This window comes from Hevea brasiliensis, chromosome 2, assembly GCF_030052815.1.
Source record: "Hevea brasiliensis isolate MT/VB/25A 57/8 chromosome 2, ASM3005281v1, whole genome shotgun sequence".
In the NCBI taxonomy this organism is placed as follows: Eukaryota; Viridiplantae; Streptophyta; class Magnoliopsida; order Malpighiales; family Euphorbiaceae; genus Hevea; species Hevea brasiliensis.
Window position 1 is genome coordinate 123,550,230 of NC_079494.1, and position 27,924 is coordinate 123,578,153.

At 36.6% G+C, this 27,924-nt stretch overlaps 6 protein-coding genes and 1 non-coding gene across 12 annotated transcripts in view; 5 read left to right on the forward strand and 2 right to left on the reverse strand.

The window, feature by feature from the left end:
• The window catches only part of LOC110663008 (arginase 1, mitochondrial), an 81,617-nt gene extending 75,856 nt beyond the window's left edge, over positions 1-5,761 (reverse strand). Inside the window, exon 1 of the mRNA XM_058142875.1 lies at positions 5,703-5,761. The gene's annotated coding sequence lies outside the window, so the exon portion shown is untranslated. The remainder of the gene's footprint in view (positions 1-5,702) is intronic.
• On the reverse strand, positions 1,703-5,851 carry LOC131177762 (arginase 1, mitochondrial-like). Its single transcript, XM_058142867.1, has 7 exons — positions 5,703-5,851; positions 5,422-5,564; positions 5,013-5,172; positions 4,457-4,590; positions 3,032-3,241; positions 2,378-2,488; positions 1,703-2,279 (listed from the first exon to the last, which is right to left on the reverse strand). The coding sequence occupies exons 2-7, from the start codon at positions 5,560-5,562 to the stop codon at positions 2,019-2,021; spliced, it is 1,017 nt and encodes a 338-aa protein (XP_057998850.1). The 5' UTR covers positions 5,563-5,564; positions 5,703-5,851; the 3' UTR covers positions 1,703-2,018.
• A 1,094-nt stretch (positions 5,852-6,945) lies between these two features.
• On the forward strand, positions 6,946-10,172 carry LOC131177806 (uncharacterized). The gene is made up of 3 exons (XM_058142909.1): positions 6,946-8,631; positions 9,266-9,455; positions 9,873-10,172. Exons 1-3 carry the CDS (start codon positions 7,006-7,008, stop codon positions 9,998-10,000), a joined length of 1,944 nt encoding a protein of 647 aa, XP_057998892.1. The 5' UTR covers positions 6,946-7,005; the 3' UTR covers positions 10,001-10,172.
• A 948-nt stretch (positions 10,173-11,120) lies between these two features.
• Positions 11,121-14,376, forward strand: LOC110663010 (protein GRAVITROPIC IN THE LIGHT 1). 4 transcript variants are annotated; one of them, XM_021822191.2, is made up of 4 exons: positions 11,122-11,288; positions 11,457-11,735; positions 12,151-12,207; positions 12,821-14,376. In XM_021822191.2, the coding sequence occupies exon 4, from the start codon at positions 12,886-12,888 to the stop codon at positions 14,149-14,151; it is 1,266 nt and encodes a 421-aa protein (XP_021677883.1). In that variant the 5' UTR covers positions 11,122-11,288; positions 11,457-11,735; positions 12,151-12,207; positions 12,821-12,885; the 3' UTR covers positions 14,152-14,376. The 4 variants fall into 4 exon arrangements, with proteins under 4 accessions (XP_021677887.1, XP_021677883.1, XP_021677885.1 ...); XM_021822193.2 differs by having other exon boundaries at positions 11,457-11,616; XM_021822195.2 differs by lacking the exon at positions 11,457-11,735 and having other exon boundaries at positions 11,121-11,288; positions 12,151-12,322.
• Positions 14,377-15,613: 1,237 nt separating this feature from the next.
• On the forward strand, positions 15,614-16,268 carry LOC110663015 (pectinesterase inhibitor 7-like). Its single transcript, XM_021822203.2, has one exon. The coding sequence runs from the start codon at positions 15,614-15,616 to the stop codon at positions 16,250-16,252; it is 639 nt and encodes a 212-aa protein (XP_021677895.2). The 3' UTR covers positions 16,253-16,268.
• A 491-nt stretch (positions 16,269-16,759) lies between these two features.
• Positions 16,760-16,832, forward strand: TRNAE-CUC (transfer RNA glutamic acid (anticodon CUC)). Its single transcript has one exon. It is a non-coding gene; the product is annotated as a tRNA-Glu (tRNA).
• Positions 16,833-16,934: 102 nt separating this feature from the next.
• On the forward strand, positions 16,935-27,858 carry LOC110663012 (tubulin-folding cofactor D). 3 transcript variants are annotated; one of them, XM_021822196.2, is made up of 18 exons: positions 16,935-17,152; positions 17,691-17,954; positions 18,056-18,603; positions 19,489-19,591; positions 19,907-20,083; positions 20,946-21,137; positions 21,629-21,745; positions 21,845-21,949; positions 22,898-23,068; positions 23,155-23,370; positions 23,898-24,096; positions 24,807-25,012; positions 25,110-25,334; positions 25,431-25,982; positions 26,067-26,336; positions 26,641-26,685; positions 27,145-27,345; positions 27,492-27,858. In XM_021822196.2, the coding sequence occupies exons 2-18, from the start codon at positions 17,754-17,756 to the stop codon at positions 27,774-27,776; spliced, it is 3,813 nt and encodes a 1,270-aa protein (XP_021677888.2). In that variant the 5' UTR covers positions 16,935-17,152; positions 17,691-17,753; the 3' UTR covers positions 27,777-27,858. The 3 variants fall into 3 exon arrangements, with proteins under 3 accessions (XP_021677888.2, XP_021677890.2, XP_021677891.2); XM_021822198.2 differs by having other exon boundaries at positions 16,942-17,157; XM_021822199.2 differs by having other exon boundaries at positions 16,943-17,152; positions 27,160-27,345.
• The last annotated feature ends 66 nt before the right edge of the window (positions 27,859-27,924 follow it).

The following is a 27,924-nucleotide window of genomic DNA, read 5'->3' on the forward strand; positions in this document are numbered from 1 at the left end:
AATGGATATTCGAGATTCATGTATATTTTAATTATGTATGTATCTTAACATAAAAATTTAATTTAAAAATTATCAAATTTATATTAAATTGGTAAGTTTAAAATTTCTACTGGCCAGGTGGGGGTTGTTGGCAAGTTGAAGTGAAAATAATTTGGTAGATGGATGGTCAAGATTTCAAGGACAGCAACTTTGCTTCTTGTTGAAATTTTGTTCAAATATTTTTGGTTAGGACAGATGCCTTTTCCATTAAATCAACTTGTTTACAGTTGAATTAATTAATTAATTAATATATGTTTAAGCCGATCTGGGTCATGTGCGTCCTATTAATACGACTCTTTAATTAGTTTATTATTTTCACATATGTAATTGTTGGAAGATTTGCAATTTTAAAACAGAGAGACTCGTATTGTGGGGCCGGTAAGTGACATCAGTTTTTGAATAATAAAAATAACATCATACTTTCGTTTCAATCTTGAACTCAAATGCACACTGTACAGCCCTACTGTATACTGTGGTCTAACCCCATTTCAAGCAGCCTCCAACCATGACTATTAACTCCTAGAATGGTGAATACAATAAGGACAATGGTGAATACGATAAGGACTATCTGCACCTGAATCTATATATAACTCATCAACCTCAACATCTGCTAGAATTAAAAATGTTATGAGAGAAAAGGGGTTGGGGGAACATAAAATATTCAAGCAGCACAAACACACATGTTATTGGATTGGATCAACAGTTTCGAGGCTTCAACTGGCCCGGAATCGATATTTAAAGATTAATTACAACCCTTTCTTTGAATAATGATGGAACCCGCCCAGACCGTTTTACTCCCGGCTGCATGCTTCATCAATATGTAAAGCATGCTACTGCCTTCTGTATCTAAGTATTGCCGAAATGCAAAATTATAAATACGCAGACTAATGAAAGAGAGGTTCGCAAAGTAAACAAGAACCATTAATTTGCCAATATAAATTGACTTTCCTCCTAGGCCAGGTCACCACAATAAGATGGAATTTGAACATGTACGGCAAGTTGAATCCTTTGAATTCATACAAAATTATGCTTCTCTAACAAAAGCAGGCATTCAATTACTTGCATATGTTCCCATACACAAGCAAGCAATGGGAAGCCAGGTTGGGCTCCTCCGAATTTAAATCATGGTTATTTGAAAAGGCACTTCTTCTTCTGTCACCTGTTTACTGCTTGCAATATGCGCCAGACGGTTCAAGTTCACATCCTTGGAGAAGCGAGATTTACAAAACAATTGGGAGTAGCGATCTACATGATCAACTAGTGAGAATTAAAATGTATACCCAGGTGGTATTAGTGCAGCAGATGCAGATTCTAATAAGCTGGATTCCCAGAAAAATGAAACGGTTAATAAGTATTTTTCTTGGTACCTTGAAAACGCCTGTGAAAATTGCCAGTGGGATGATTTTGTTTTGTCTCTGTTTTAGAGAAAAGGCATCTACTCATATTATGAATCTTGCACACAAACATGTTTCATTGTTGGAGCGCTAGGTGGCTACTTAACAGTTGCAATAATTAGAGACATGAAACTTTTTTCAGTTAAAAAAAGGGTTTGAGCATTTATTTTTTTTTTTTTTACAATAGCCAAACCCAATTATTGGCCTAATAATTAAATTGATTTAGCTGCTAAAGCCAAGGAACGTCAGTTTTCCACGTTTCATTTGAGTGATAGAAAGCAAGCTTTAACGATTATTTCATGAAGATTCAGGGATACAACAGCGCAGAACTTGGTAAAAATCGTCTTCTCATTCTTGGGCATGAGATAGGCTACAAACAACGCCCCATCCAAGCATCGGATCACTATTATTACTCTCTCTCTCTCTCTCTCTCTCTCTCTCTCTCTCTCGGAAGGGGGTTTGAACAAAATATTTCATATTTCCTTAGAGAAGCCCTCCACGGCTACTGAGGAAAAAATATGCTAATGTTGGAAGACAGGCAACACCGGTTCCAGGAGCACCAAGGAAACCAATTTGAAAAAGTTCTCATTTGGATATCTTTGCAGTTAGTTCTCGTACCAGCTTGGCAGCAACCATTGCAGTCATCCCATCAACAGTGTCACGCTGTGGATTGAATTCAACCACATCTGCTGCAACGACATCAGCTTGAAGGTTGTGGAGGATGTTGAGAACATCACGGAAAGAAAGACCACCAGGCTCAATGTGAGACACACCAGGAGCAAAAGCAGGGTCAAGGCAGTCCACATCTATCGAGATATAAACACCCTTTACACCTTCCCCTAATTTCTGATAAATGAAAATCCCAGTCAAATTTATTTAGCCCATTCACATGTACATGCAAGCAAATGAGAGAGAGAGAGAGAGAGAGAGAGAGAGAGAGAGACCAGATTTTCCAAGAGATGGCGATCTCTGGAGAAGGTTCGCATTTCAAATTGCTCCACTCCAAACCTTTTGCCCTGCTCACGGCCTTCTTCTGTTATTGATCTGATACCTACCTGAAAAGGTCAGCATTCAATTTCATTAAAATTCCAAGAAATAATGAGATCTCTTTTTAGGCTTGGCAACAGGTGATGGTGGCCATTCTCAAAGTTAGAAGTTCAAAGGTCAGTTGGAGTAAAGAAAGAGAAGATGAACTGCAATTTTAATACCCTTAAAAACCTCTGAGTTCAAGCAATAAAACATTTGTAACTTGTGAATAATGGCTACAAAACAAATGAAAATATATTATTCCCCGGAGTTATACCCTGTGGATAGATCCATAATATAATCCTTCTAGTAAAGGAAATTATAAGGAAAAAGTGAAAGTGATAAGAGGATAGTGTAATTGCACTGAAGGGTCACAAAATATACCACCAAATTTCTAATCAACAAAAAAGTATGTTCATATTTTATTGACAGTATTGTTCCTACAGGGGATACATTTAGGATAACGTTGCTGAAAATAAAATTGATGAAATAATCTGATAAGATTGCCAATCAATAATTGTTTGCAAATTAAACATAAAGAGTAATGAAAAAGTACAGAGTACAGGACATACTTGCAAGAGCCTTCGTGCATAACCTCCTTCCATTATTCGGGCAAATGATGATGCATGAGAATATATATTTCCTTCAAAGGCATGATAGATATCTGGATGTGCATCCAGATGAAGAATATCAACAGGTCCGCCAAGCTTCTCAGAGACAGCTCGTACCACAGGAAAAGATATTGAATGATCACCACCTAAAACTAACGGACGTAATGGATCCTGGAAGAGTAAAGATCAAAAGCGTTACAAATAATACGTTGGAAACAAATGTAACATGGAAATTCTTACATCCATCAAACAAGCCAAATCCCATAGGATGCTAAAATGGTAAAGATCTTAGGGAAAATGTTCTTGGCGTTCTAAGCAAGAATGCATAATATGCACCATCACTGTCATTATTAATTCAAATTCACCTCTATTATGTGAAAAAATAGTTGGCTACGACATACAAGTTTATGAGACACAGTTATTTAGAAACATACCCAAGAAATTAAATCACTCTGTACAGTAACTTTGAATTTAAGATCCTCCAATAGTCTAACTTAACAAAGAATCCAGTCAAACTACAATTTCCCCCCATTGGTTGAGTCAACACTTAGTATTTTGTGTCATTGTAGAGCACATAGATCAGGCTCAGGTTGAGCTAGGTAATTCATTATCTCCGCAAAGTTTTGGATATCTGACAGAGTGTCAACAAGGAGAAAATGCAAATTTTACACGAGGCAGGCCTTCATGAGCAGAAAGAAAAGGAACAATGCTTTGTAGCACTCTGATGTTAGACTCTAATCAATTAGCCTTTTAAACTGCCATAATCCCTCAGCAAGGTAGAAAATGTATGAAAGTTTGACAAAGCTAGCTTGAACTCATGCGTAACAATGAAGATCAAATGCAGCACATCAAGCCAAGAATATACTGGGCCAAGATGGATCAATCAACATAACCCAATAGTGCAGGATCATTGGCAGTGAAACTTTTTGAATCCTCTAGTTATTAATGCTCTTTTTCTATGGTGAGAATATCCTAGAGGTAATTTCAAAGACTTCAAACAAGAGAATATCTCATGACAAAGTGTTGTCTCAAGTCCAAAACCATTAAGCAGTCATGTGGGGTTAACAGGACAATACCATATCAAACTTGCAGCCACAGGCTACATATAAGGGTACAAGATAAACTTAAGAAAAATTTTGCCCAAGACTCTCAAAGAGCCTCTTACATGAATAAGTAAGGAATAATCGTAGATTACAGAAAACAAGTTAAGAAATAAAACTACTTTCTGCTTCCTAGGTATGAATGAGGAATTCCTCAATTTGAATAATTCACGTGCCATGAAAGAACTCTCAAAATTCCTCATAAGCGAAACATTCACAAAGCTGCTATTTGCAGAATCTATAATATGGTAGAGAATTGTAAAGGCAGATAAAAAACATCAGTCACCTCTTCCATCACCAGCTTGACAGACTCGCTTATAACATTCATCAATCTGTCATCATCTACACCACAATCTCGAATTTCTTGGACAGGGACATCACCAACATCAGTTAGAACACGGGGATCATTCAATTCTTTCCCTGTTCACAGACAAGCATTATGTCACAATAAGCATATATTCAACATTATTACATAATAAAGCCAAAATAAAAGTCACAAATGCGAAAAATGCACCAGATCCTTGGCAATTAGATATCTGGGCACCATCTGATTTTGTTTGGCACAACCAGAATGAATATTAATATCATAGTTTCGGAAGTCTGTGGTTTTGTTAACGCTTTAGGACATACTGATAAATAAAATTTAAAGGCACAAAATCCAGAAACAAAAACAGTGTTTGATGACCGGTTCAAATGTGAAATTCATTTGTCTGAAATAATTACATCTGATCATGGATCACCAATTCTAAATCTTTGCCGGTTAAGAAAATATATTTAACGTACAAAAAACTCCTATTGAATGCTATTCAAATAGAAGTCAAAAAGCAGGGTACTACGGATACCTTCTTCAGTTGACGAGTTAGTGCTACCACACCAGATGGCCTCCCTAATTCGAGGAGGAGCAAATGCTGGGCCCTGAAGAAATGATGAGTTATGCCCCAGAGGAACTCCAAGAAGGGACGATGATGCCACAACACCTCCTAGAGCACGCACAAGCTCTCCCTTGGGAACACCAAAATTAAATGTCAGATAACTAAAACTTTAACAGAAACAGAGAAGAGATCATAGCCATGGCATTTAAAATAAACTAAATTAGCAAAATTCGACCTAAAAATTACATAATTCCTTAAAGATGGATGCTTCAATTAGCAAATATGGCAAATGAATCCCCACTGACAAAAAGCTTTGCCAAATAATTAATGATTCGAAGAATCATGCAGAGCCATTGGTTATAAGGTTTCAAATACAAACCTTAAGCTTCGCTCTCTCACGAATAAGAGTAAGAGAAGCATCAATAACGCGATTTTGGCCCTTCTCTATCAACTCAGCAGGGATGTTCGCAGCTTTTAGTTTCTGCAAGTAATGAATTCCTCTCCGCCCAACAACCGACATTTCTGGAAGATTAAAAGTTAAACAAAAAATAAAAACAGATCACAGACTCAAATAATTACAAGGCAAAGAAATTATTTTGACGATATCAATTATTTGAACCAGAAAAAATTCCAGGAATATCACAACTGCCATGTCAATACCTTGCAGAGGAATAAGAAACAATTAGATAGAGACCGAAAAGCGAGAGATAGAGTCGAAACGGCAATGCCTCTTCCAATTGATCAGAAAACGATAAGGTATTAGCGCTAGTTCAAGACCTAGCAGCCGTGCAGCTTTTTCACTGTCACACAGCTCTCAAAAGGAGCCTAGAAATGGCAACGCTAGTTCTAGATTAAGATAAGGATGCGTTTAATATAATAATTTTGATTATGAATGGGCCTTGCGCTGCGTTACGATTTGGGCGCTCGAATTGTGCCATTGCCAGATTATGCCTACATATGAAAAGACGATGTTATCCAGATGTGAACTTTCATTGAAGGGTATCTTTGTCCAATGAAGTTGGGAGGGAGACCTTTTATTACTACGGACAGGTGGGTGGCGGCAGTAGTATAAGTGTGTAAACTGATGGAAATATTAATGATGAGGTAGCGCGTAGTGATTTGCTGAGTCACAAGGCAGATGAACGAGCTATCACGAAACCGACGTCACGAGCTTTAAGAAGAATTTTTCGCTTGCACTTTGCAAGACTGCCAGATGAATTGCACCGTCAGGCTCATCACCCACCTCAATGCATCAAGATCCTCCAATAGGCCCATTTGAATCCAAAATTATCCAGATTATGATTAGTAACGTGTTAGTCTATCAAGCTGTTGAGGTTCAAGTTTTTCCTCGGCCCAATCATTAGAAAAATATTCCAAGAATTTGTGAGCATGGATAGAGTGAAGAATACGGCTTTTTTAATATATATATATATATATATATATATATATATATATACCTGAAATAACTCCCCATTAACTGGAACAAGGATGGATTTATATGCTTTAAAAAAATATAAAATACAATATATATATATATATATATAAATATATTATTTAATTAATAATTTTAAATTATATTCAATATTTTTGTTAGTATAATTAAAAAATCTTTTCTATTGCAATTTAACAGCAATAAACGAAACTCTGTAGGGTTTACGAGATTTTGGGGCTTAGTAACAGTGCAGAATTGCATTACTGTCAACACTCAACCCCTTTCCAAGTTTGGGCTGGCCCAATCAAACTTATAGAACACCAGTGCTGGACCCAGATTGATGGAAGGGAAGTGATCCTGCATTTCTCTAGGACGAGGGTCATTCAGGATTGAGATCGATCCAATTAAGGTTATTTAATAATATTTTATATCCGCAGGGTTTCCAGAATCATTGGAGCCATAGAATCTAGAACAAGGCGTGAGCAAAGAAATGACGTAAATGCATCTTTTGAGCAAAAACGCCAGGGAAATATGCCATTTCCCCTCTCTTCGAGGTTTTCTTTCCCTCTAAACCCACCTCACTTCTGCATTTTTCCTTCAACCGTTAAACTTGTGCCTGATCTGACTGCCACCGCCACAGCCAAAAAATCAACCCCCACCATGTCCTTCTCCTCCTCCTCATCGCCATCACCATCTATAACCAACCCCAAAAAAAACAAAAATTCTAACCCAGACCCGCAAAAGCTAACCCAAGTCTTAAAATACCACAACCAGACCAAACACTCCTTCACCAACTACGCCAGAGGTCCTCGCGGCCTCGACTGGGCCAACCAACCCAATCCATTTCGGCGTTACATCTCTGCTATACTCCTTTCTCTCGTACATTTTCCCGCTGACAATCAAACCCCGTCAGCATCAGCTGCTGATTCCGCTCCTTCATATCAATCTGTTTTTAATTCTCTTCCTCCTCCAAAACCCATCTCCAAATCATCAATTTCTCAACTGTTTTATGATTCTCTCGCTCTCTCTGCGTGGAAAACTGCCGGTTTCTCTACTTGGTCTCTCCGGGTTAACCCGAGTAGCGGCAATTTACACCCAACAGAAGCGTATCTTATTGCCCCACCAATCGAATCCCTTTCTAATTCTGCTTTTGTGGCGCATTATGCACCAAAAGAGCATTCTCTAGAGCTTAGAGCTACAATCCCATCTGATTTTTTTCCGAAATTCTTTCCTCGAAATTCGTTTCTAATCGGAATTTCATCAATTTTCTGGCGTGAGGCGTGGAAATATGGAGAGCGTGCGTTTCGCTACTGTAATCACGATGTGGGTCATGCTATTGCTGCAATTGCAATGGCTGCAGCTGCACTTGGATGGGACGTGAAGTTGCTTGATGGGCTAGGTCATAAGGAGTTGGATAGGTTAATGGGGCTCGAAACGTATCAAGGGTTTCAAATTCCAGACACGCCAATTAAAGGGAAAATTCCAGAAATTGAATTTGAACATCCCGATTGTTTGCTTCTTGTTTTTCCTAACGGGATCAATGACTTGGATGTTAATTATAAGGAACTGAGCTCGGCGATAACGGAATTTAGAAACTTGGAGTGGAAAGGGAAGCCAAATTCGCTTAGCAAAGAACACGTTTGCTGGGATATAATTTACAGAACTGCAGAGGCTGTCAAAAAGCCGTTAACAGTGGGAGATAGGTTCTCGATTGATCCATTTCCGGGTAGTGGCGTTTGTAGTGAACGGTCATATAAAGGTTTTACAGTAAGAGAAGTAGTAAGGAAGAGGAGAAGCGCAGTGGATATGGACGGAGTTACTAAAATAAATAGGGAAACATTTTATCAGATTTTGCTACATTGTCTTCCTTCGGGTTCTGGAGGTGGCAAAAATCACAAGAAACAGTTGGCATTGCCATTTCGTGTTCTCTCATGGGATGCAGAGGTGCATGCTGCTTTATTTGTGCATAGGGTGATTGGGCTGCCAAAGGGATTATATTTCTTGACGAGAAATGAAGATCATTTCAATGAACTTAAGAAAGCTACAAGGGAGGCTTTTAAATGGGAGAAACCAGAGGGGTGTCCAAATAATTTACCTTTGTATGAACTTGCTAGAGGTGATTGCCAGCAGATTGCCAAACAGCTTTCCTGCCTTCAGGTATGTGCATTATGATCTCTCTCTTTCTTTTTTCCTTATATATTTAAAATTTTCTGGGAAGAACGTGATTTCAAAGTATTTGACCAACAATCTGTCCTAGAGTCCCTGTTTGTGAAATTGAAGTTTAAAATGACTGTAGTCTAAGTAATGTATGGTTTAAATGGAGACAAACTTAGACTTGTCAAATCGTCTTTCAATGAAGGAAATTTTATAGCTAAGAATTTTGTTTAATAAATTACAGCATAAAATTTTTCAATATTCTTAATGGGAAATGAGAGGTTTGATTCTTGAAGTGAATAATACGTCACTGTTTTCTTATATTTAAATTAATTCAGCACTTATATGGTAAAGAACGTGTTACAATAACTTTTGATCACTGTTTTGTGAATATCATCAATATAAAAATTTTTTTTATTATTATTTATCACTTTTATTATTGGAAAATGTGGTGTTTTGTTCATATCAAAATATTTCTGAGATCTAAGTTTCTCTGCTTATGAATTTTTAAATTCTAAGATCTGCATGGTGTTTTAAGATGTTCCTTGTTGTCTTGACTAAGGGAGGATTAGGAAAGGTGGGTGACCTGCTATGCATTTTCTCCAGCTCTTGCTAAAATACGATTAACCTAATGCAGAACATAGCAAGCGATGGCTGCTTCAGCCTTGGTATGATAGCGCATTTTGAACCTGCCTTGTGTGGCAGGGGCGTGTGGATGTATCCCCGACTGTTTTGGGAGACTGGAGTCCTTGGTCAGGTGTTGTACCTTGAAGCACATGCAGTTGGAATTTCTGCCACTGGCATTGGTTGCTTCTTTGACGATCCTGGTATGATTCTTTTCTTCGCCTTTCTGTCATAGAATTTCCTATGTGGTGGCGAGCATGCATTATACTGTTACTCATTCTCTTGGAGTATTAATGTTGAACATAAATGGTAATATTACACGCTAGTTTTATAGATGTTTTGTATAATCAAATGAACATTGCTCGAGCATTGTTCAACATTTTCTTGATTGCAAGCCTAATGATCTTGCTTGGAAACTACATTCACTGAATATTGCTGGTGTATTTGTTGTTAGTTGTGGGGTAGAGTTTAATGATACTTTATATTAATGATTGGTCAATGTAAATAAAATTAAGTCCTCTGGATTCTATTTGACAGAACAATCATGGTAGCTTCTCGAGTTTTTTACCTTTCCTAAAAGTGTAATATTGAAAAATTTTCCTCTTATTATTCTTTTGCAGTGCATGAAGTTCTTGGGTTGACAGGATCAAACTTTCAGAGTTTATATCATTTCACTGTTGGAGGCCCAGTATTGGACAAGCGCATAATGAGCTTACCAGCTTATCCTGGACCTGATGCTGATGCCTGATTTCTCCTGGAGAAGCATAGCTTATGTTTGTTAGCCTCTGTAAATGCAATTTGACCTGTACAGCTCATGCTGGAGAGTGGTAATATTACATCTGATAGCACAAAGGATCTTATGGACTTTTTATGATATGAGAAGGATTATCTTTATTATACAAATATATGTTTATTTGTTATTTCTATTTTGAATTTTAGCCCTTTCAAGCATTTCTATTGGAGGCAATGTGCAACAAACCATTTAATCCTTGATGGAGAAAAAAGAAAATTAAAAAAATATAAAATTTCACAATCAAAATCAACACTGTATGAGATTAAGGAGGATAAAATAAATAAATAAATAAGTGAGCATCCTCAACTGCATATGGCTTCTCATATCCAACAATCTAGATATGAGGCGCTCTCTTCTAAAACTGCAATAACAGATGTTAGAAATCTGCTTATAGCTACATTCATTAGTTCAAATAAAAACAATTTTGAAAAAGATGATGTCCTAGCTCTTCAAATAGCATCATACAAGGCTAGTAATAAAAATATTTATTCGAGTAAATCATCGCCAGGAAAATGATATTCCCCTCCTCTCTTGTAGTGGAGAATCAATTTCAGGCTTATAATTGAATAAAATGGTATACAGAACAATCCACTATTGTCAAGGAAGGAACTTCCCTCTTTATTCCCCATTAACCTGGTTTCAAAAGCCCTGATAGACCATTGGCCTGGTTAGATTGTCATTGAAAAAAAGCGCCTTTTTAATATATTAGTTAAAAAAAATAAAAATAAAATAAAATTAATTTAGTAAGTTTTAATAATAAAAAAATTAAAAAATTTAAAATTTGAATATTTTTTCAAATTATGTATTAAAAAAAAACAGTATTAGCACTATGAATAAAGGATGCTGCATAAGAATGACAAACTTTTCCTAAATTTTTTTTTTTTTTTTATATTTCGATGGGTACATGGAAAGAGGGGATTGAACCCGGGACGTGACCCAAGTTCATTGTGCCATTGTCACTGAACCAAAGCCAAGTGGGCTCCCAAATCTTTAATTCAAACGGACAGTAACATAGTAGTACGTGTTTCTACTGAATTAGGTGAAACTGATCAAAATAATATATATATATATATATATATATATACACACACACACACAAAAAGGGAAAGACTATAAGGACTCTTTCCAAACTTAGGGTTTACTTGTGTCGGAAAGTAAAGCTATAACTTACCAAACTTCGGTTACCTATCGGGTTCTCGCTTTAGCTGATCTTCAGCGATTTTCTGGCAATATCTCCGATCAGGTACATTCTTTTCCTCATCCTTGTCGTCTTCCTACATATCAAGCGAAATCGCATGAACGTCAAATTTTACATTCACAATTGTAAGCTAGCTTAGCTGATTCTAGAGCTCTTTATCACTTTGGCTCTAAAGGAATTAAAAAAATTCTTTAGGAATCTCTGTTGTTTCAGGTGGTGCGACTCAAGAAAATCGACTATTTGGCATCAAATTAGGCGTTCGTTTGATTGCTTTTGTGTGTTTCTCTGTGCGGTTGTTGAATGATAGCGGGATGTTTTATTAACTAGGAGTTTGATTTGCTTTATCAGTCGATACATTGGGAATGCTGAATTGGTAATCAGCTATTCTTAGCTCAGTATCAATTGATGGGGTTTAGAAGCTTACATGGAGAGAGCCTGTGTAAATTTGGGAGACTACAGGTCTTCGGTTGTATCTTCCCCCTTAATATGATTGTAATTCTCTAAAATTCTTAATATGATTGTAATTCTCTAAAATTTTAATCTTTTCTGTGTGATACAATTTTATTGCCCCTTCAGCATACATAGTTTGATAGGCAAAAAAAACCTATTCTATGTTCTAGGTTCTAGCTATCAAACACAAATGGAAATATTTTCACAATCAATATTTTGGAAGTTGTGATGTGTCAGAGATTTGGTAATGTTGTACAAATTGGCTTACTAGTGTTGGCTGCTCCACTCACAAATTTTCTGGCTACATTGGCATTTCACAAGAAAGATTCTTCACTTTTTGTGTTTGAGCACTTACTACTGAATTTGATGTTCATGATGAATTGTATGTGCATTAACCTGCTTAAGAAACATATTAGGACAGTTGGAATAATCTAATTTCTTTTATTTCTATTTTCAGGTTGGAGGGTATTATGTTTGCTGGATACATTCTGAGGGCGGTTTGTGATCTTTGTAGGTAAGAAGGCCTTTGCTTGTTGTACATAGTGTGATCAGTTATCTTGGCCTTCTGTTGCATTTAAGTTTGGCACTTTGAGCAGCAATTTTGATCTTTTCTACATATCTTTTGCAATGTGAGTAGTTATTTTTCAGAGTAGATTAAAACATGCTTTTGATTTCATATATTCAAAAGATTTGGTCTGAGTTTTTCTAAGCCCTGGCCATTTACAGCAGCAACTGAGCTCCCTGTAATGGAAATTGTTGTAAGTTTGAATTGGTTGCATTCTGCATTAGATTAGACTCGGCGTTTAGAGGTTCACAGAAAGACATAACATTTGGAATATCATACTACTAGCATGGATACAAATATATTCATCAAACTTTCTTGTCACTGTCATAAGGTCATTTGGTGTGAAAAGGTTATGCCATTGTCACATCTTCAGATCGTATGCATAAACTATGCAACAGAAGTCATTGAGGCGGATATTTGAAAGTTATAATTGTTTTATTTGGATTAATTAAAATTATTTGTTTTTGAGAGTAATGATCATAAACACTCCCAGACATCAATTCTATTTTACCATATTTTTGATACCCTTTATTTGTCACTAACACTTCTCTGGAGTTTTCAGGTTGTGCTATATTGGGGCTTTTTCTGAAGGAATCCTATTTGACCATCCATTCTTTAGCAGTAGCTATGCTACCCACTGGGTTGAAAGATAACCAACTCCATGAGAGCAACAGCCAAAAGGTTCACCCCCAGCCCATGGAAGAGTCTATGAATCAAAATCCTGAAGCTTTGGAAGCCCTGATATCTAAAATATTTACGAATATCTCCTCCTTGAAGTCATCATATATCCAGCTTCAATCTGCTCATACTCCATATGATCCTGAAAAAATTGAGGACGCTGACAAACTTGTAATTTCTGAGCTGAAGAATCTATCGGAGCTCAAGCACTTTTACAGGGAGAACTACCCCAAACCAGTATGTGTTTCCCCTCAGGACTCTCGCTTAGCTGCAGAGATTCAAGAACAACAGAGCCTACTGAAAACGTACGAGGTTATGGTGAAGAAATTCCAATCTGAAATTCAGAATAAAGATACTGAGATTCTTCAGATGCAGCAGCAGATTGAGGAGGCAACTCAAAAGCGAGCGAAACTGGAAAAAAATCTTAAGCTTAGGGGCTTGTCAACCAAAGAATCAGAAGGTTCTGGAGATGAGAATGGATTTTGTCCTGTAGATCTAACACCTGAGCTCTTCACATCTGCAGTAGAAGCGGCTTTCAAAGCCATTCATGATTTTTCTAAACCTTTGATCAACATGATGAAAGCAGCTGGGTGGGACCTTGATGCTGCTGCTAACTCCATTGAACCTGATGTTGTTTATGCAAAGAGAGCTCACAAAAAGTATGCATTTGAATCTCATATATGTCAAAGAATGTTCAGTGGGTTTCAGCAGGAAAGCTACTCCATAAAATCAGAAAATGTGACATTCACCAAAGAGAGTTTCTTTCACGAATTTCTTGCACTAAGGGAGATGGATCCCTTAGACGTCCTAGGCCAGAACCCAGATTCCATTTTTGGTCAATTTTGCAGGAGCAAATACCTGGTGGTGGTTCATCCAAAGATGGAAGCTTCATTCTTTGGAAATTTGGATCAGCGAAATTATGTAATGGGGGGTGGGCATCCAAGAACTCCCTTTTACCAAGCTTTCTTAAAATTGGCCAAGTCAATCTGGCTTCTGCACAGGCTGGCATATTCTTTTGATCCTGATGTTAAAGTCTTTCAGGTTAAGAGGGGTAGTGAGTTCTCGGAGATTTACATGGAAAGTGTCGTGAAAAATCTGATATTGGATGAAAACCAGAGGCCTACCGTTGGGCTAATGGTTATGCCTGGTTTTGGGATAAGAGGCAGTGTGATTCAGAGCCGTGTATATCTCGCAGGTGTGAAGGTTGCTGAATAACTTTGAGCTAATTATGTGGTGTGTTTCAATATAATTTACTACTACCTTCGCTTATAGTGTGTTGTAATCTTTGTAATGATTGTATTATTGACGTTGTATGAGGTGGAATTAGCTTCCGAATCTGTAAAAAGTCTCTCTCAATCGCGTGACGATCTAGCGGTTCAAAAGCAGGGTCAATTATGGCAATATGGCATGCATAAATGGATTCAGAACAATTTTTAGTAATTATTATTATTATTATTTTTTTATTAATGGTACAACTGTTGTAACGATCGAGTTATACTATTCAGTTTTCCACGTGACACTGAAGTCTCCTTAACCATTGTTTGTAATAGAGAAACTCACTGGTTAATTAGCAGTTAGTGGTCAGTTTGAGTATTGTAGATTACAAAACTTCAATAGTTGTTACCGAAATTGATACCCAGTCCCACATGATGGATGGAGTGTCACCATCAATTCAACGATACAACTTTTTTTTAAAGGATTCAATAATACAACTTCACTCTACATTATTAACAAGTATGAGGAAATTTGACTAATTTATTCTCGAGAGCTAGAAGTTTCCTGACCATAATATATGGATTATGCTGGTCAAAAGATAAATGTGTAACATGATGTCCGAAGATAATTTGCCGCAGGCATCGCCGAACCCTCTCAGATGATCCAACGGTGGAGAATGATCAAAGGATGCCATGCCCGTAATGAAGTCAAAAGAAAATCGCCCAATTAAACAGAACTCTATGAAACGTAAAAAATTTCGAATGCACGTGTTACTATCCTGTGGTTAGCTTAAGTTGGCCCAGATAAGTAGGCAGGCTGCAGGCTCGAGTCTGATTCAAGTTTTAAGGATTTAAATTTTGTTACGCGATCTTTTTAATTTTAATTAAATTTATTGGTTCATTTTTAAAAATGTTTATTTTAAAATAAATAAAAATAATTTTTAATTAAAAATTAGATTAAAATGATTAGTTTTAATTTATGTCAATTTAAATTAACGTTGATTTGATTTCAATTTTAACTTATGAATTTTTTTTTTTTTATCTTACCTCACTTTCATATATTTATGTCTTAATCTATAGTGAATTAGATTTTAAAAAATAAATCTCACATATTTAAATATTGGATTGACCCATAAAATAAGAATTTCCCTTCACTTAGATAACAACCAGAAAAAATTGAAGTTAGTGTATAGATAAGCATCATCTCTCTGCTATGATTTCTTTTTGCATCACCAACATCTACGATTCTCTAAATAATTCAGGTTTAATGGAAAAATAATTTGATCCATCATGATAAACATTGTCCCATTTTACAAGGCTATCTTCAAGGGGCAGAATTCAGTATTATTTGTGCTCAATGCAAGTAAAGTGCGCCTTAGCATGTGACGGCCTTTCTACATATACAACCCAAACCTGCTTTTCATCATCAACTAACTCCATTTTCTCGTGTTTACCTTCAGAAAATGGCCAATCTCAGTTTGTCCTTGTCACTGCTCCTCTTTGTCTTCTGCATTTCAAGCATGGCAGAGCCGGCCTTTGTCAGACGGCCCCTGGAACAGGCCTATATCAAGGCCTCATGTCGGTCCACCCGCTATCCAGCTCTGTGCATCCAATACCTATCTGGTTTTGCAGACTCAACAATTCAAAATCCACAAGAGTTGGCTCAAGCTGCCTTATCGGTGAGTCTGTATAGGGCCCGGTACACAAGATCATACATGTTGAAGGTGGCAACTGAACTCAAAGCAAAAAAAGCTAAGGAGTACCAAGCGATAAAAGACTGCTTAGACCAAATAAATGATAGCGTGCAGCAGCTTTGCCAATCAATTAGAGAGCTCCGTCGGTTGGGAGGCCATGAAGAAGCTGAGAGTAGTGATGATGTCTTTTGGCACATAAGTAATGTCGAAACATGGACGAGTGCTGCCCTGACGGATGCTACCTATTGCGTTGATCAGTTTCCAGGGAGGAAAATGAGCAAGTTAAAGGCCACAATCAAGGGTAAAGTTTTGAATGTGGCACAAGCCACCAGCAATGCATTAGCTTTGTTTCACCAGTATGCATCTAGGTATAAAGCTGGTGCCACCACCAAGAAGCCTTCGGGTTAGTGCATGTTTGAAAAATGTAAATGGAAAGGTTGTTTGCAATTGTGGGTCAAATACGTTCCATAATGTAGAGTTGAAATTCGTTGTAATATAAATATATAAAGATGTTCCACAGAAATTCTGGAAGTGCATGTGAATGAAATTAAAGAACTTCTGCTTCCTACATAATTAATTATATGAATATGTGTATCACTATATATATATATTTCAATAATAGTTTTTAAACCTTAATCATCATGTAATGATATATTTTTCAAAAAATATAATTTTTCAAAAGTTATTTTCTCAAAAAAATGATTTAAATGTATTTTTCCCAAAAACTAAACAAAATACACATATTTTTTCAAAAAATCTTACTTGAGCCTACACCTTATAGTTGCAGCAAACAGGATGAAAACGCAAGCTGATTCTTAAAATTAAATCTTGAGCCAAGAAGGCCAGAATCAGCTGGAAATATTTTGAACGGGATTCAGATAGAATTACTGAGCATTTTCAAAAACTCAGCAACAATCCGTTGTAGTCTAGTTGGTTAGGATATTCGGCTCTCACCCGAAAGACCCGGGTTCGATTCCCGGCAACGGAAATATGTTTTTAACGTGCAGTTCTGGGTTTGATCTAGCTTTTTCGGTTTAATTTGAGATTTTTGGAAATTTTGGTGTTTAGTTCGGTTTTTTTGTCTAAAAAAATCGAAAAAAACAAACTGACCGATTTTCAATGTAACCTCGATTCCTTGGATAATTTGCTGGTACACCACCACGAATTCTCGCCGCCGCTTGAGGTTCTGGCCTGAGTCCTGACCATCTCGCCGAGACTACGCCGCTTCTCCCCTTCCCTTTCCGGCTTTCGCCCTACTTCTTGTCTCATCTCATCATCTTCGATTCTTTATCGGTTTCGGCAGCAAGAGTAAGGTTTTTTTTTTCCCCCTTGTTTAATCATCGCCTTCAAATGCTTTATTGTGGGTTTTCATGGCTGACTGTGAGTTTTTGGTGACTGAAAAATTCGCTTTACTGTGGGTTTCTTTTTGTTTAATTATCGGCCTCTTGTCCTTGGTGTTAATGTACATTTCTTCTTTCTTTGATTGCGTATGACATAAACACTACTTTTTGTAAAGCTAGTGATTTATCCAATATACAGAATTGATTCTACCATCAGCAATGTGATTTCGCATGCCGCAGAATCACAGCTATGCTTGCAGAAATGAAATTCTGCAGCATGAAGAAAATTAGTTGTGAAATGATTTTAATGTAGATTTTTTAATAATTTCGGTTTTAATCGAACTTGATTCGATTATTCCTAAAATAGCAGTTCAGTTCGGTCCATATTTTCAGATAATTCGATTTTTGGTTTTCTTAATCGGTTCGGTTCAGATAATCGACCGAATGCTTACAACACATGTTTCGCAGTTCGCACTACAAATTTTTGTCTTTTTTTTTTTTCTCAGATTTATAGGGTCTCCGGCGGGATTTGTAACCGCATTTCTGTGTCCATACAAATCAAAAGGAGAATGGCGGCGGTGATAGAAGAGACACTAAGGAAGGAGGAGGAAATGGCAGTGGAAGAAGAAGACGACGAGCACGGTTCCAAGGAGAGGGTTTTGCAGAAGTACTTCTTGCAGGAGTGGAAGGTTGTTAAATCCCTCCTCGAAGACATCGTTTCCAATGGCCGCGTCTCCGATCCCTCTTCCGTCCACAGAATTCGATCCATTGTAATTCACTTCTTTCTTCATTATCTGTTTCAAGACTGCTTCATTGTGATATTAAATCACCCATGATTGTGGGATCCATTAATTCTCATATGATGTTTCAGATGGACAAGTATCAGCAAGAAGGACAACTACTGGAGCCTTACTTAGAGAGCGTAGTTTCTCCTTTGATGTCGATTGTGCGCGGTAAAACAATTGAATTAGGAGTTGCTTCGGACGAGATACTTGAAGTAATTAAGCCCATATGCATCATTATATATTGCCTGGTTACGGTTTGTGGATACAAGGCGGTTATCAAGTTCTTTCCGCATCAAGTTTCTGATTTGGAACTTGCAGTCTCTCTCTTGGAGAAGTGCCATGATATGGCTTCAGCTACGTCTTTGCGGCAGGAAAGTACAGGAGAGATGGAGGCAAAATGTGTGACACTTCTGTGGCTTTCAATTCTTGTATTAGTTCCATTCGATATCTCCTCTGTTGATTCTAGTATTGCAAATAGTCATGATCTCGGTAAACTTGAGCCTGCCCCCCTTGTTTTGAAGATATTGAAGTTCTCTAAGGATTACCTTTCCAATGCGGGTCCCATGCGCACCATGGCTGGGCTGCTGCTCTCTAGGCTTCTAACGCGTCCCGATATGACAAAGGCCTTTACCAGGTATTTCTCATTTTTCATTTCACTGCTTAGTGCTTACTTTTAAAGTGTTAATGATTGAAACTATATAGTTGATTATGGTCCTTACTCCATTTTATTTTTCTGTTAGAGTCTGTTATAGATGTTTATTTTCTTTTGAAGTTAAATATCTGATTACGTGGATTATACTTATTTGCATGAATAGCTTAAAAGATTCCCATTGGTTAATTCATAGATCCCCATAAGCACATCTTGAATTGGTATGTGAATGGGATCTTGAAGGCAAGAGATTCATCTGAGAAACATAAAGTAAATGGGCCTCCGATGATAAAGGTACATGAACATCCATTTGAAAATGACTGTTTCCAAAGAAGTGCCAAATAAGCATGAGGCGATTGCTTGTTAATGCTCATGGCATGGCTTGGCAACTTTATATATGGTACGAAAGTTATTGGTTGAACATTGTTATGTATAAGGGCCAGAGCCTAGAGTTAGTTTCGACAAGGGCTATAGAATATCATTGTTGACGTGGATTGTAAGCTAGTGTTGGATTGGCTAATGAAGAGAATTGACATGTTAAGGTAGCATCGTAACCCCCTGCAGAAGAGTTTGTCTTTAATAATAAAAAATTTAAATGTCAAATAACAACATGTCTTTAAAGAGGGTATCGAAGTGGGGGATTGGCTTGCGAATAGAGGGTTTGACTCAGGGACAAGGAATATAGATATGCCATCGTCAATCGCCTGCAATTCAGATGGCTTCAATCATAGGGGATGATATAGTTGGACGTTCATGGTCCCATGAAGTTCCTTTATAGTTGTGATCATTGAGTGTAAAGCCCTCCATTATGACCAAAAAAAATTTTTATAGCCTGCTTTCACTTACTGCTTTTTGTTGTTTCTCTTTCAGCTTCAATGAATGGGCTCATGAAGTATTATCTTCTGGCAAAGATGATGTCATGTTGCACTTTCAGTTACTAGGAGTTGTGGAAGCACTGGCTGCTATTTTCAAGGTTTTTGTTCTTTTTTTTTTTTTTTTTTTGGTTCTTATTGCTATAATGTGAATGTTGGTAGTGGTTTTTTAAAAGTAGATACTGCACTTCTTAATCTTTTTTTACCCTTATTAGAAAATTCAATTTTACAATCTAGTATTTGAAAAATTTGTCAATCATGCTTTATTGTGCTTATATATCAATTCACTGGTGGGTCTCTTTATTTGTTTATACTTCACTTTCCTTACTTTTTTCTTTGGGAGCTGGGGGTTGGGGGGCTTGTGGAACTGCACTGTGTTTTTACTTGATGTCTTACATATCATTTCTTGTAGCCAGGCAGGTGGTCGGAAAGTGTTGATGGATGTTGTTCCCATTGTTTGGAATGATGTTTCATCACTAGTCAAGTCTGATACCACAGCTCGTAGTCCATTGCTTCGTAAGTATTTGGTGAAGTTAACTCAGCGGATAGGACTGACTTGCCTCCCCCATCGTTCACCAGCCTGGTGTTATGTGGTTAGTAATTTTCAATCTTTGACGTGCATTTTGAGACTGTTTGAATTTAGGGTTTAACCATCTTTAAGCTTAAAGTTTTTAGTTTATGAATCTTCTAAATATGAAAGTAGTGTAACTTATACTGCTTAGAAAAAGATGTGTTTGCATATGTGTAAATTAGAATCTTCAATTTGGCTTTTCTGCATGAACCTTAGGATACTTCACTTTTTGGGCGTCAATATTGAATTACTCCATGGCTACTTGGAGATGCCTATGGAGGTTTGCGGGCGCTGGGGTGCATATGAAGAACCCCGCTATACTTGTGTTTCTTATCTTTTTTTATTTTTTATTTTTTTTTTCTGTTGCATCAGGCAGATAGGACTACTTTTCATTTGCCAAATGTGAATTACTGGTAGGTTAAGGGCAAGTTGGAGGATTCATTGCCTTGCAATATACTTAGGTCCATTTTCTGAAAAGCCATAGATACAAAAATATCTTTCTTATCACACACACAGCCATCCAGACTGATATCTATCGGTCCATTGCTTGGTATGTGGAGTTGTGGACTCTTGCTTTATAAGCTCCATAAACTCTACTTCATATTTTCTTTTCTATTTTGTATTACTTTAAAGTTAGAAATGATGGAGATACTGTTGAATGATCCTCTCTTGAGGTACTTCACTACTTCTTTAATGGCTGTAGGAATGTTGTCGTGGGCTCTCCTTTTTCATGCTTCTTTAGTTACTGTCCTAATTAACTATTTTTTATTTTATATTGCTACATATGTTCAGAATGATTATCTTGGGAATTCATATCTTTTTGTTAACTTGTTAAAGCCATCAAGTATAACACTACTCCTATTTCTTTCTTGTCTTATCCATAGGGCAGAACCAACTCACTTGGAGTGCATGTTTCTCAACCTGTGTCTAAAAGAGCTGATCAATGGAGTCCTGTTGCAAACATGTGCTCCACCAAAGCAGAAGAAACTTCAAATCACATGCAAAATGAAGATATGGATGTTCCAGAAATTGTAGAAGAGATCATTGAGATTTTACTTTCTGGATTGAGAGACACGGTACGTTGAAAGGGTGAGATCTTGCCATGACCTCAAGTATGTCTAATTAAACTATAACTATGTAGATTGTAAGATGGATACCCTGCCATGACCTTGAGTGTATGTCTTGTTAAACTAGGTAGTCTAAGGTGGAAACCCAGGCTAAAAATTCTCCTAATTTTTGTACTTCCATTTTGAAGTGGTTTCATAAGGTTTCTTGTACAAGTTTTGTTCTCTTGACAAGTAAGCCTCACATCTTAGCCATGATGCTCTACGTATTAGGCCTTGTTGTTTAAGGCCTTTATTTACAGTCATCTTCTAAACATGAATGTAATTTTTACATGGACTTATGGGCTATTCATTAATAAACATGTTTGCTTATTTATTCTTGTTTATTGTTTTTGTTTGAAATTAACATTGTGTAGAAGAGTATTGGAACGATATTGAATTTGTTTGTTGTTAATTTTGCCAGTTTCATGGCTGATTAAAAGTTGATATTATTGGTAAAGCAGGACACTGTTGTTCGTTGGTCTGCTGCAAAAGGTATAGGCCGTGTAACTTCCCGTTTGACATCTGCCCTCTCAGAAGAGGTCTTGTCATATGTTTTGGAGCTGTTTTCACCTGGAGAAGTATGCTTATGCTGTTACTTATTTGATATTATTTATTCCAATTAACTTTCTTTACAAACTTTTCGGTGTCAAGCTATAGTGAAATATATAATTTTCCAGGGTGATGGCTCATGGCATGGAGCTTGTTTATCATTGGCTGAGCTAGCACGTAGAGGGTTGCTATTGCCTGCCAATCTTCCCAAAGTTGTACCTTTTGTTGTGAAGGTTGCACCATTGCATATTGATTGAAACCTTTACTTTTTCCTTTAAGCTATATTACTACTTTGTTTGAGATTTTGGATAGCCATTTTGAATGTTTGATCTTTATTTTTTATTTTTCCTTTTTCTTTAATGGCATCACTTCATTTTTGTGGGAAATTGTCTGCCTCTTATCTTTTATTTCTTTTCTATCGTGATTTCACTTATTACAATTAAGTATCATTAAATTTTATTCCATTTTTTATTTGTTCCAAGGGCAGTTAAGAAAAATAGGAAAATGGGAAAGGAAATTAAGTTAATTTCCTTTATTAGGGTGTTTAAATGAGGAAAGAGGGGGAATTAGCTCACTTAGCATTCTCTCAAATTGAAGAGAAATGGATGGAAACAGAATTTCAGAAATTTGAACTTTTTGGATTTTTATTTTTAAATTCTCACCAGCACAATTAGAATATTTTTTTAAAGCTTTAATACTACAATGTTAGTTGCAATTTCACTTCCTTCCATCTCCTAATAAGCATCTAATCAATAAGAAGGAATAAAAGTTCATGTCTTTTCTTTTCCCTTGTAATTCCTTTTCTATTCCCTTTCAACTTTTGGATCGCATGCATAGTGGTAGTTTTCAGTATATATGGTCCATATTGCAAGTCTTGTCTCTGTTTTTGGGTGACATGATTCATTGTGTCACTTAAAATCTGTTCTTTTATGTGGTGGATTCTAGCAAATATGTTAAAATTGTACGAGTTAGTAAGTCTTTGTGGTTGTGCTTTGTGTGGCCTTTAGTGTATCTCCCCTCAACATCTCTTATCTGTGTACTTAATAGCACTTTATTGCTTTTAAGATTATTACTAGAAATTTGTTAAATTATGCCTCAAGCATCAAGCTGGTATTTGGGTTATACCGATATGACAAGTGGTGCAGCTCTGATATTGATCGAGAATAAATTTTCCTTAACAGGCATTGCATTATGATATTCGAAGAGGCCCACATAGTATTGGGTCTCATGTGCGTGATGCTGCTGCTTATGTTTGTTGGGCATTTGGTCGGGCATATTATCACACTGATATGAGAAAAGTATTGGAACAGCTTGCTCCACATCTATTAACAGTGGCCTGCTATGATCGTGAGGTGTTTGTTCTGCATTTTTTTTCACGGATCAAACAATTGTTCCATTATTCTTTTCTGACTGCCAAAGCTTGACTTATGATGCTTAGGTCAATTGCAGAAGAGCAGCAGCAGCTGCTTTTCAGGAGAATGTTGGAAGACAAGGCAATTATCCACATGGCATTGACATTGTGAATACTGCAGACTATTTTTCACTTTCGTCACGAGTAAACTCTTACCTCCATGTTGCCGTCTCCATTGTTCAGTACGAAGGATACCTATATCCATTTGCGGAGGAACTGCTGTATAACAAGATTGGTCACTGGGTATGTATGAAAATGCTATTTAATCTAAGTATTGCTCTCAGCAAGGGACGCAGGCTCTATAGGTAGAAAATACTAGTGAAAGCATAAATCATGTTAAAATATAACTGTCAATGCAAAAGTTTGTCTTGAAAACCGTAGCATTCTTTTCTAACAACAGTATCATTTTATTGGAATTGAAGCATAATGTTGTAAACCTCTGTTCCTCTCCTATTTCGCCAAAACCCCATTTCTTTTCAAAAGCATACAATTTGAACGTTGATGTATAGAAACCATCTACGACCATGGTTGACGTAATTATGAGATGTATCGTGGAGTTTACTTCTGATTAATTAACTTTTTTTTGGGTTTAGGGCAGATCTAATTTTCCTTTTTTCACCAGGGTTACTGTTGATATAAAGAATTCAGTCATAAATGTTGTCATAGCACTTGGCAGTAATTGCATTCTTTTGCTTAGTTTTCTTCTATCATCATTATCATACTTGTAGTTCTTGTTTTTGTCATAGTTTTAAGGTGATTGGTTTCTCTAGGACAAAGGCTTGAGAGAACTTGCTGCAGAGGCGCTTTCCGCTCTTGTCAGATATGATCCAGAATATTTTGCAGGCTTTGTTTTGGAGAAATTGATTCCTTATACTCTATCCTCTGATTTATGCATGCGTCATGGTGCGACCTTGGCACTAGGGGAAGTTGTTTTGGCTTTACATCAATGTGCTTATGTACTTGCCACTGGTTAGTGATCTCATTTTCTTCTTTTGACACTTTGTTTTGCATAGATTATTTGCATTTGGTGCTTTTACAATTCACATATAACTATTCCAAATTATTTTGCTTGCCTTACTTTTTTTATTTTTTCATTTTTAGAGCCCATTTTATTTCATTAATTTCAATAATGTTTGCATTTAGAAAAATTACAATGGTGTTGGAACAAGAAATATCAGAATAATTGTCTTGTACTTGCTCCATTTGATAAACACAAATTACATGAATGTCTCCCATCTTCATTTTCTTGAGTTTTAATATGTTATTGTTAGCATTTTATCCTATAAGAATCATATTAAACACTCAAAAAAAGGAGGCACAAGAGTTCTAGTTTTCAATAAATTGTTGTTCATCATTTGTCTTACTGAATTCTAGTAGATGATATTGTGGGCATCTTGATGTCTGTAATTGTGTGAAATCTTAAATAATGGCTTAATTTTTTGAATGGAATTGAAGCCCATTCTATCTTGATATTGCCACAAACCAACGCTTTTGGGGAATGGGATTCTGCTTTAAATTGATGAGGAAAAGTTGGTATTCTTGTGGAGTTTCATTACTGTAAGTGAAAAATATGTCATTTTCCGAGTCCCTGGTCCTGGTCCTAGTTTGAGTAAGTATATTGCTTTTTAATTAGCAAATGCATAAACCAAGTTACAAATTTGTCCAATTTCCTTCCTCAGATAAACAGAAAGATGTAGCTGGTATAGTTTCTGCTATAGAAAAAGCACGTCTTTATCGTGGGAAGGGTGGAGAGATAATGCGTTCTGCTGTTTCCCGCTTCATTGAATGCATCTCCTTGTGTTGTTTGACATTGCCGGAAAAGATGAAGCGGAGTTTACTTGATACTCTTAACGATAATTTGAGGCATCCTAATTCCCAAATACAGGTGCTTGTCCTGTAATTTCAAACTTTTGCTAATAAGTTTATGATTTTATGCTGTGACATTTTGAATTTGTGCATAAAAATTTGATTAAAAATGTCAGAATGCTGCTGTTAGAGCTCTCCAACACTTTGTGCAAGCATACGTTGTCAATGCAAAAAGTGGAACTGCAAGTGGTGTAACAGCAAAGTACTTGGAACAACTGACTGATCAAAATGTTGCTGTAAGAAGAGGATCTGCATTAGCACTAGGTGTTTTACCATATGAATGTTTGGCTGATCGAGGGAAACAAGTGCTTTTGAAGCTTTGTAGCTCTTGTGCAATTGAGGTGTTCTCCATAAAAAGATACTAGCCTTTTAAAAATTCCCACAATCATGAACCTAATAGCATAATCAACTTGCATAACTGGATATTTTCTTTGCAGGACAACCCTGAGGACAGAGATGCTGAGGCACGAGTAAATGCTGTCAAAGGACTCATTTCAGTGTGTAAGACATTAACTCAGGCAAGAGAATGTTCTGATATTTGTTCTGAAGAGGATCGCATTTCTGTGTGCCGAGTGATCAAGGATGAAGTGATGCCAAGTTTATTTAAAGCTCTTGAAGATTATTCTGTTGATAACAGAGGTGATGTTGGTTCTTGGGTTCGTGAGGCTGCTATGGAAGGCCTTGAGACATGTACATATATCCTCTGTTTCATGGATTCCTGTAGAAAATCCTATGGAGTTGAGTCTCTGTTAGAGATGTCTGAAGGGGCTGTGAATAACCAAATGCTCTCATTTTTTGATGCAAATCTTGCTGTCCATTTGATTGAAGGAATTGTTAAGCAAGCCGTAGAGAAGATGGACAAAATAAGAGAAGCTGCTGCAAAAGTTCTCCAAAGAATATTGTACAACAGGACAATATTTGTCCCATTCATACCACTGAGGGAAAAGCTAGAAGAAATTGTTCCTAATGAAGCAGATTTAAAATGGGGGGTAAGTGTGCAAAGGGTCATCTCTTCTGTGGTTTGATCTATGTTTGAGTACTTTGATGGAGAGGTTGTTATGACTTGCTTGCAGGCACCCTCCTTTTCATATCCACGATTTATAAAATTACTCAAGTTTAGTTGTTATAGTAGAGCAGCGTTGTCTGGCTTAGTTATTTCAATTGGTGGATTGCAAGATTCTTTACGGAAGGTATCATTCTCTGCATTGTTGGACTATCTTCAAGCAGTTGAATCTGAAGACCCTAATGAGAGAAGGTCAAGAGAATATATGCTATCTACCGACATCCTTTGGGTGCTTGAACAGTACAAGAAATGTGATCGAGTCATTATACCTACTTTGAAGGTAATGGAAGCTTTTTGCTAAAAAAAGAGTTAGATTGTCTCTGCTTTAGTAAGCTGTAAAGGTAAACTGGCAACATTAGTGACTAACCAGCAATGAAATAATTAGCTTTCAGTGTTCAATTGAAGAATTCTGCAGAATTTCTTTCTTCTTCTTTTTCATGCCTTTATTTTTTGATATTTATTAATGTCTAGCTTAAAGATCCACAGAACCATAATAATAATTAACAGATCGTCCAAACATTTTAAAATATTATCCCTGTTTAATGAATCTTAAGTATCTTGACCAAGATTTTTGTTTATTTCAGACAATTGAGATTCTTTTCAGCAAAAAGATATTCTTGAACATGGAGGTTAGTTGACTTACCCTATTTTTGTTGCCTCCATATTTATTTATGCTGTTAGTTTCTTACTGTTCTCATTTAGTTGGTTTCAGGATATCACTGATATCACCAAATTAATTATTTGCCTTTAATTGCTTTATCTTTGCATGATTGATTTATATTTCTGTTGCTTTGTTATTGCCAGTAATAACTTGCTTAAGTCCTGTCATGTATTGGAGGAACCAAACTAAAATTTGCTAGTTCCCAAGGCATCTATGCATGAAACTTTTGTTTTAGGCTTGTAGCTTTGATCTGCTTTAATTTACATCCTCTAAAACAACAAGTGAACAATTTGAGGTTCCTGGATGAATTCTAGTAGTTATTTTTTTTTCCTAATATATACGCTAACCACCAAAAGCGTGAATAACATTCCGTAGTGGATTGTCTTTCATCATCACTTGGAGTGAGCACATGTTGAAATAACTCTAGACTTTTCATTTGCAGGTTCATACTCCAATCTTCTGTGATGGTGTTTTGGATTCTATTGCTGTCGAATTGAAAGGATCTAGGGATTTCTCAAAGTTATATGCCGGCATTGCAATACTTGGATATATTGCTTCACTTTTGGAGCATTCAAATACCCGGGCATTCACTCTTCTTCTTACTTTTCTTACCCATCGATATCCCAAGGTTTGTGGTAATAGAAAATGTATGGGGCATTATGAACCTCGTGTTTCCTTGTATATAATGTATAGCATCTTCTGTATTGTGAATTATATATATATATATGTATAACTCAAGAAGCTCAGACAACCATTTTCCTTTTTCTAACTCAGATTAGGAAAGCTTCTGCCGAGCAAGTTTACCTTGTACTCTTGCAAAAGGGAAATCTTGTGCCAGCGGACATGATAGAGAAAGCACTTGAAATTATATCCGACACTTGCTGGGATGGTGACATTGAGGCTTCAAAGCATCGGAGGTCAGAATTGTGTGAGATAGCAGGCCTGAGACAACTTCTCAGTAGTAGAGATACAGTATCAAACAAAGATAGCGAGAAGCGGCCTGTGGCTAGTGATGAAAATGCTTCATATTCCTCGCTTGTTGGATCGACTGGGTTCTGATTTCTGAGTTCTATAGGATCATAATGCTTATTGTGTATCCATTCGTTTTTTAAATATCTATTAAGAAAATGAATTTTAAATATCTACGAAAAATTATTAATTTAATTATATTGTAGCAATGGAGCCTTGTCTTTGGGCTCAAATTTGC

Coding starts and splice junctions, on each gene's coding strand:
- LOC131177762 (XM_058142867.1), bottom strand. CDS start 5,562: ATGTCGGTTGTTGGGCGGAGAGGAATTCATTACTTGCAGAAACTAAAA. Junction 5,173..5,421: donor GTGAGAGAGCGAAGCTTAAG/GTTTGTATTTGA, acceptor GGTGTTCCCAAG/GGAGAGCTTGTGCGTGCTCT. Junction 2,489..3,031: donor ATGCACGAAGGCTCTTGCAA/GTATGTCCTGTA, acceptor TGACCTTTTCAG/GTAGGTATCAGATCAATAAC.
- LOC131177806 (XM_058142909.1), top strand. CDS start 7,006: ATGCCATTTCCCCTCTCTTCGAGGTTTTCTTTCCCTCTAAACCCACCT. Junction 8,632..9,265: donor AACAGCTTTCCTGCCTTCAG/GTATGTGCATTA, acceptor AACCTAATGCAG/AACATAGCAAGCGATGGCTG. Junction 9,456..9,872: donor TTGCTTCTTTGACGATCCTG/GTATGATTCTTT, acceptor ATTCTTTTGCAG/TGCATGAAGTTCTTGGGTTG.
- LOC110663010 (XM_021822195.2), top strand. CDS start 12,886: ATGCTACCCACTGGGTTGAAAGATAACCAACTCCATGAGAGCAACAGC.
- LOC110663015 (XM_021822203.2), top strand. CDS start 15,614: ATGGCCAATCTCAGTTTGTCCTTGTCACTGCTCCTCTTTGTCTTCTGC.
- LOC110663012 (XM_021822196.2), top strand. CDS start 17,754: ATGGCGGCGGTGATAGAAGAGACACTAAGGAAGGAGGAGGAAATGGCA. Junction 18,604..19,488: donor ATGACAAAGGCCTTTACCAG/GTATTTCTCATT, acceptor TTTCTCTTTCAG/CTTCAATGAATGGGCTCATG. Junction 21,746..21,844: donor AGCTGTTTTCACCTGGAGAA/GTATGCTTATGC, acceptor ATAATTTTCCAG/GGTGATGGCTCATGGCATGG.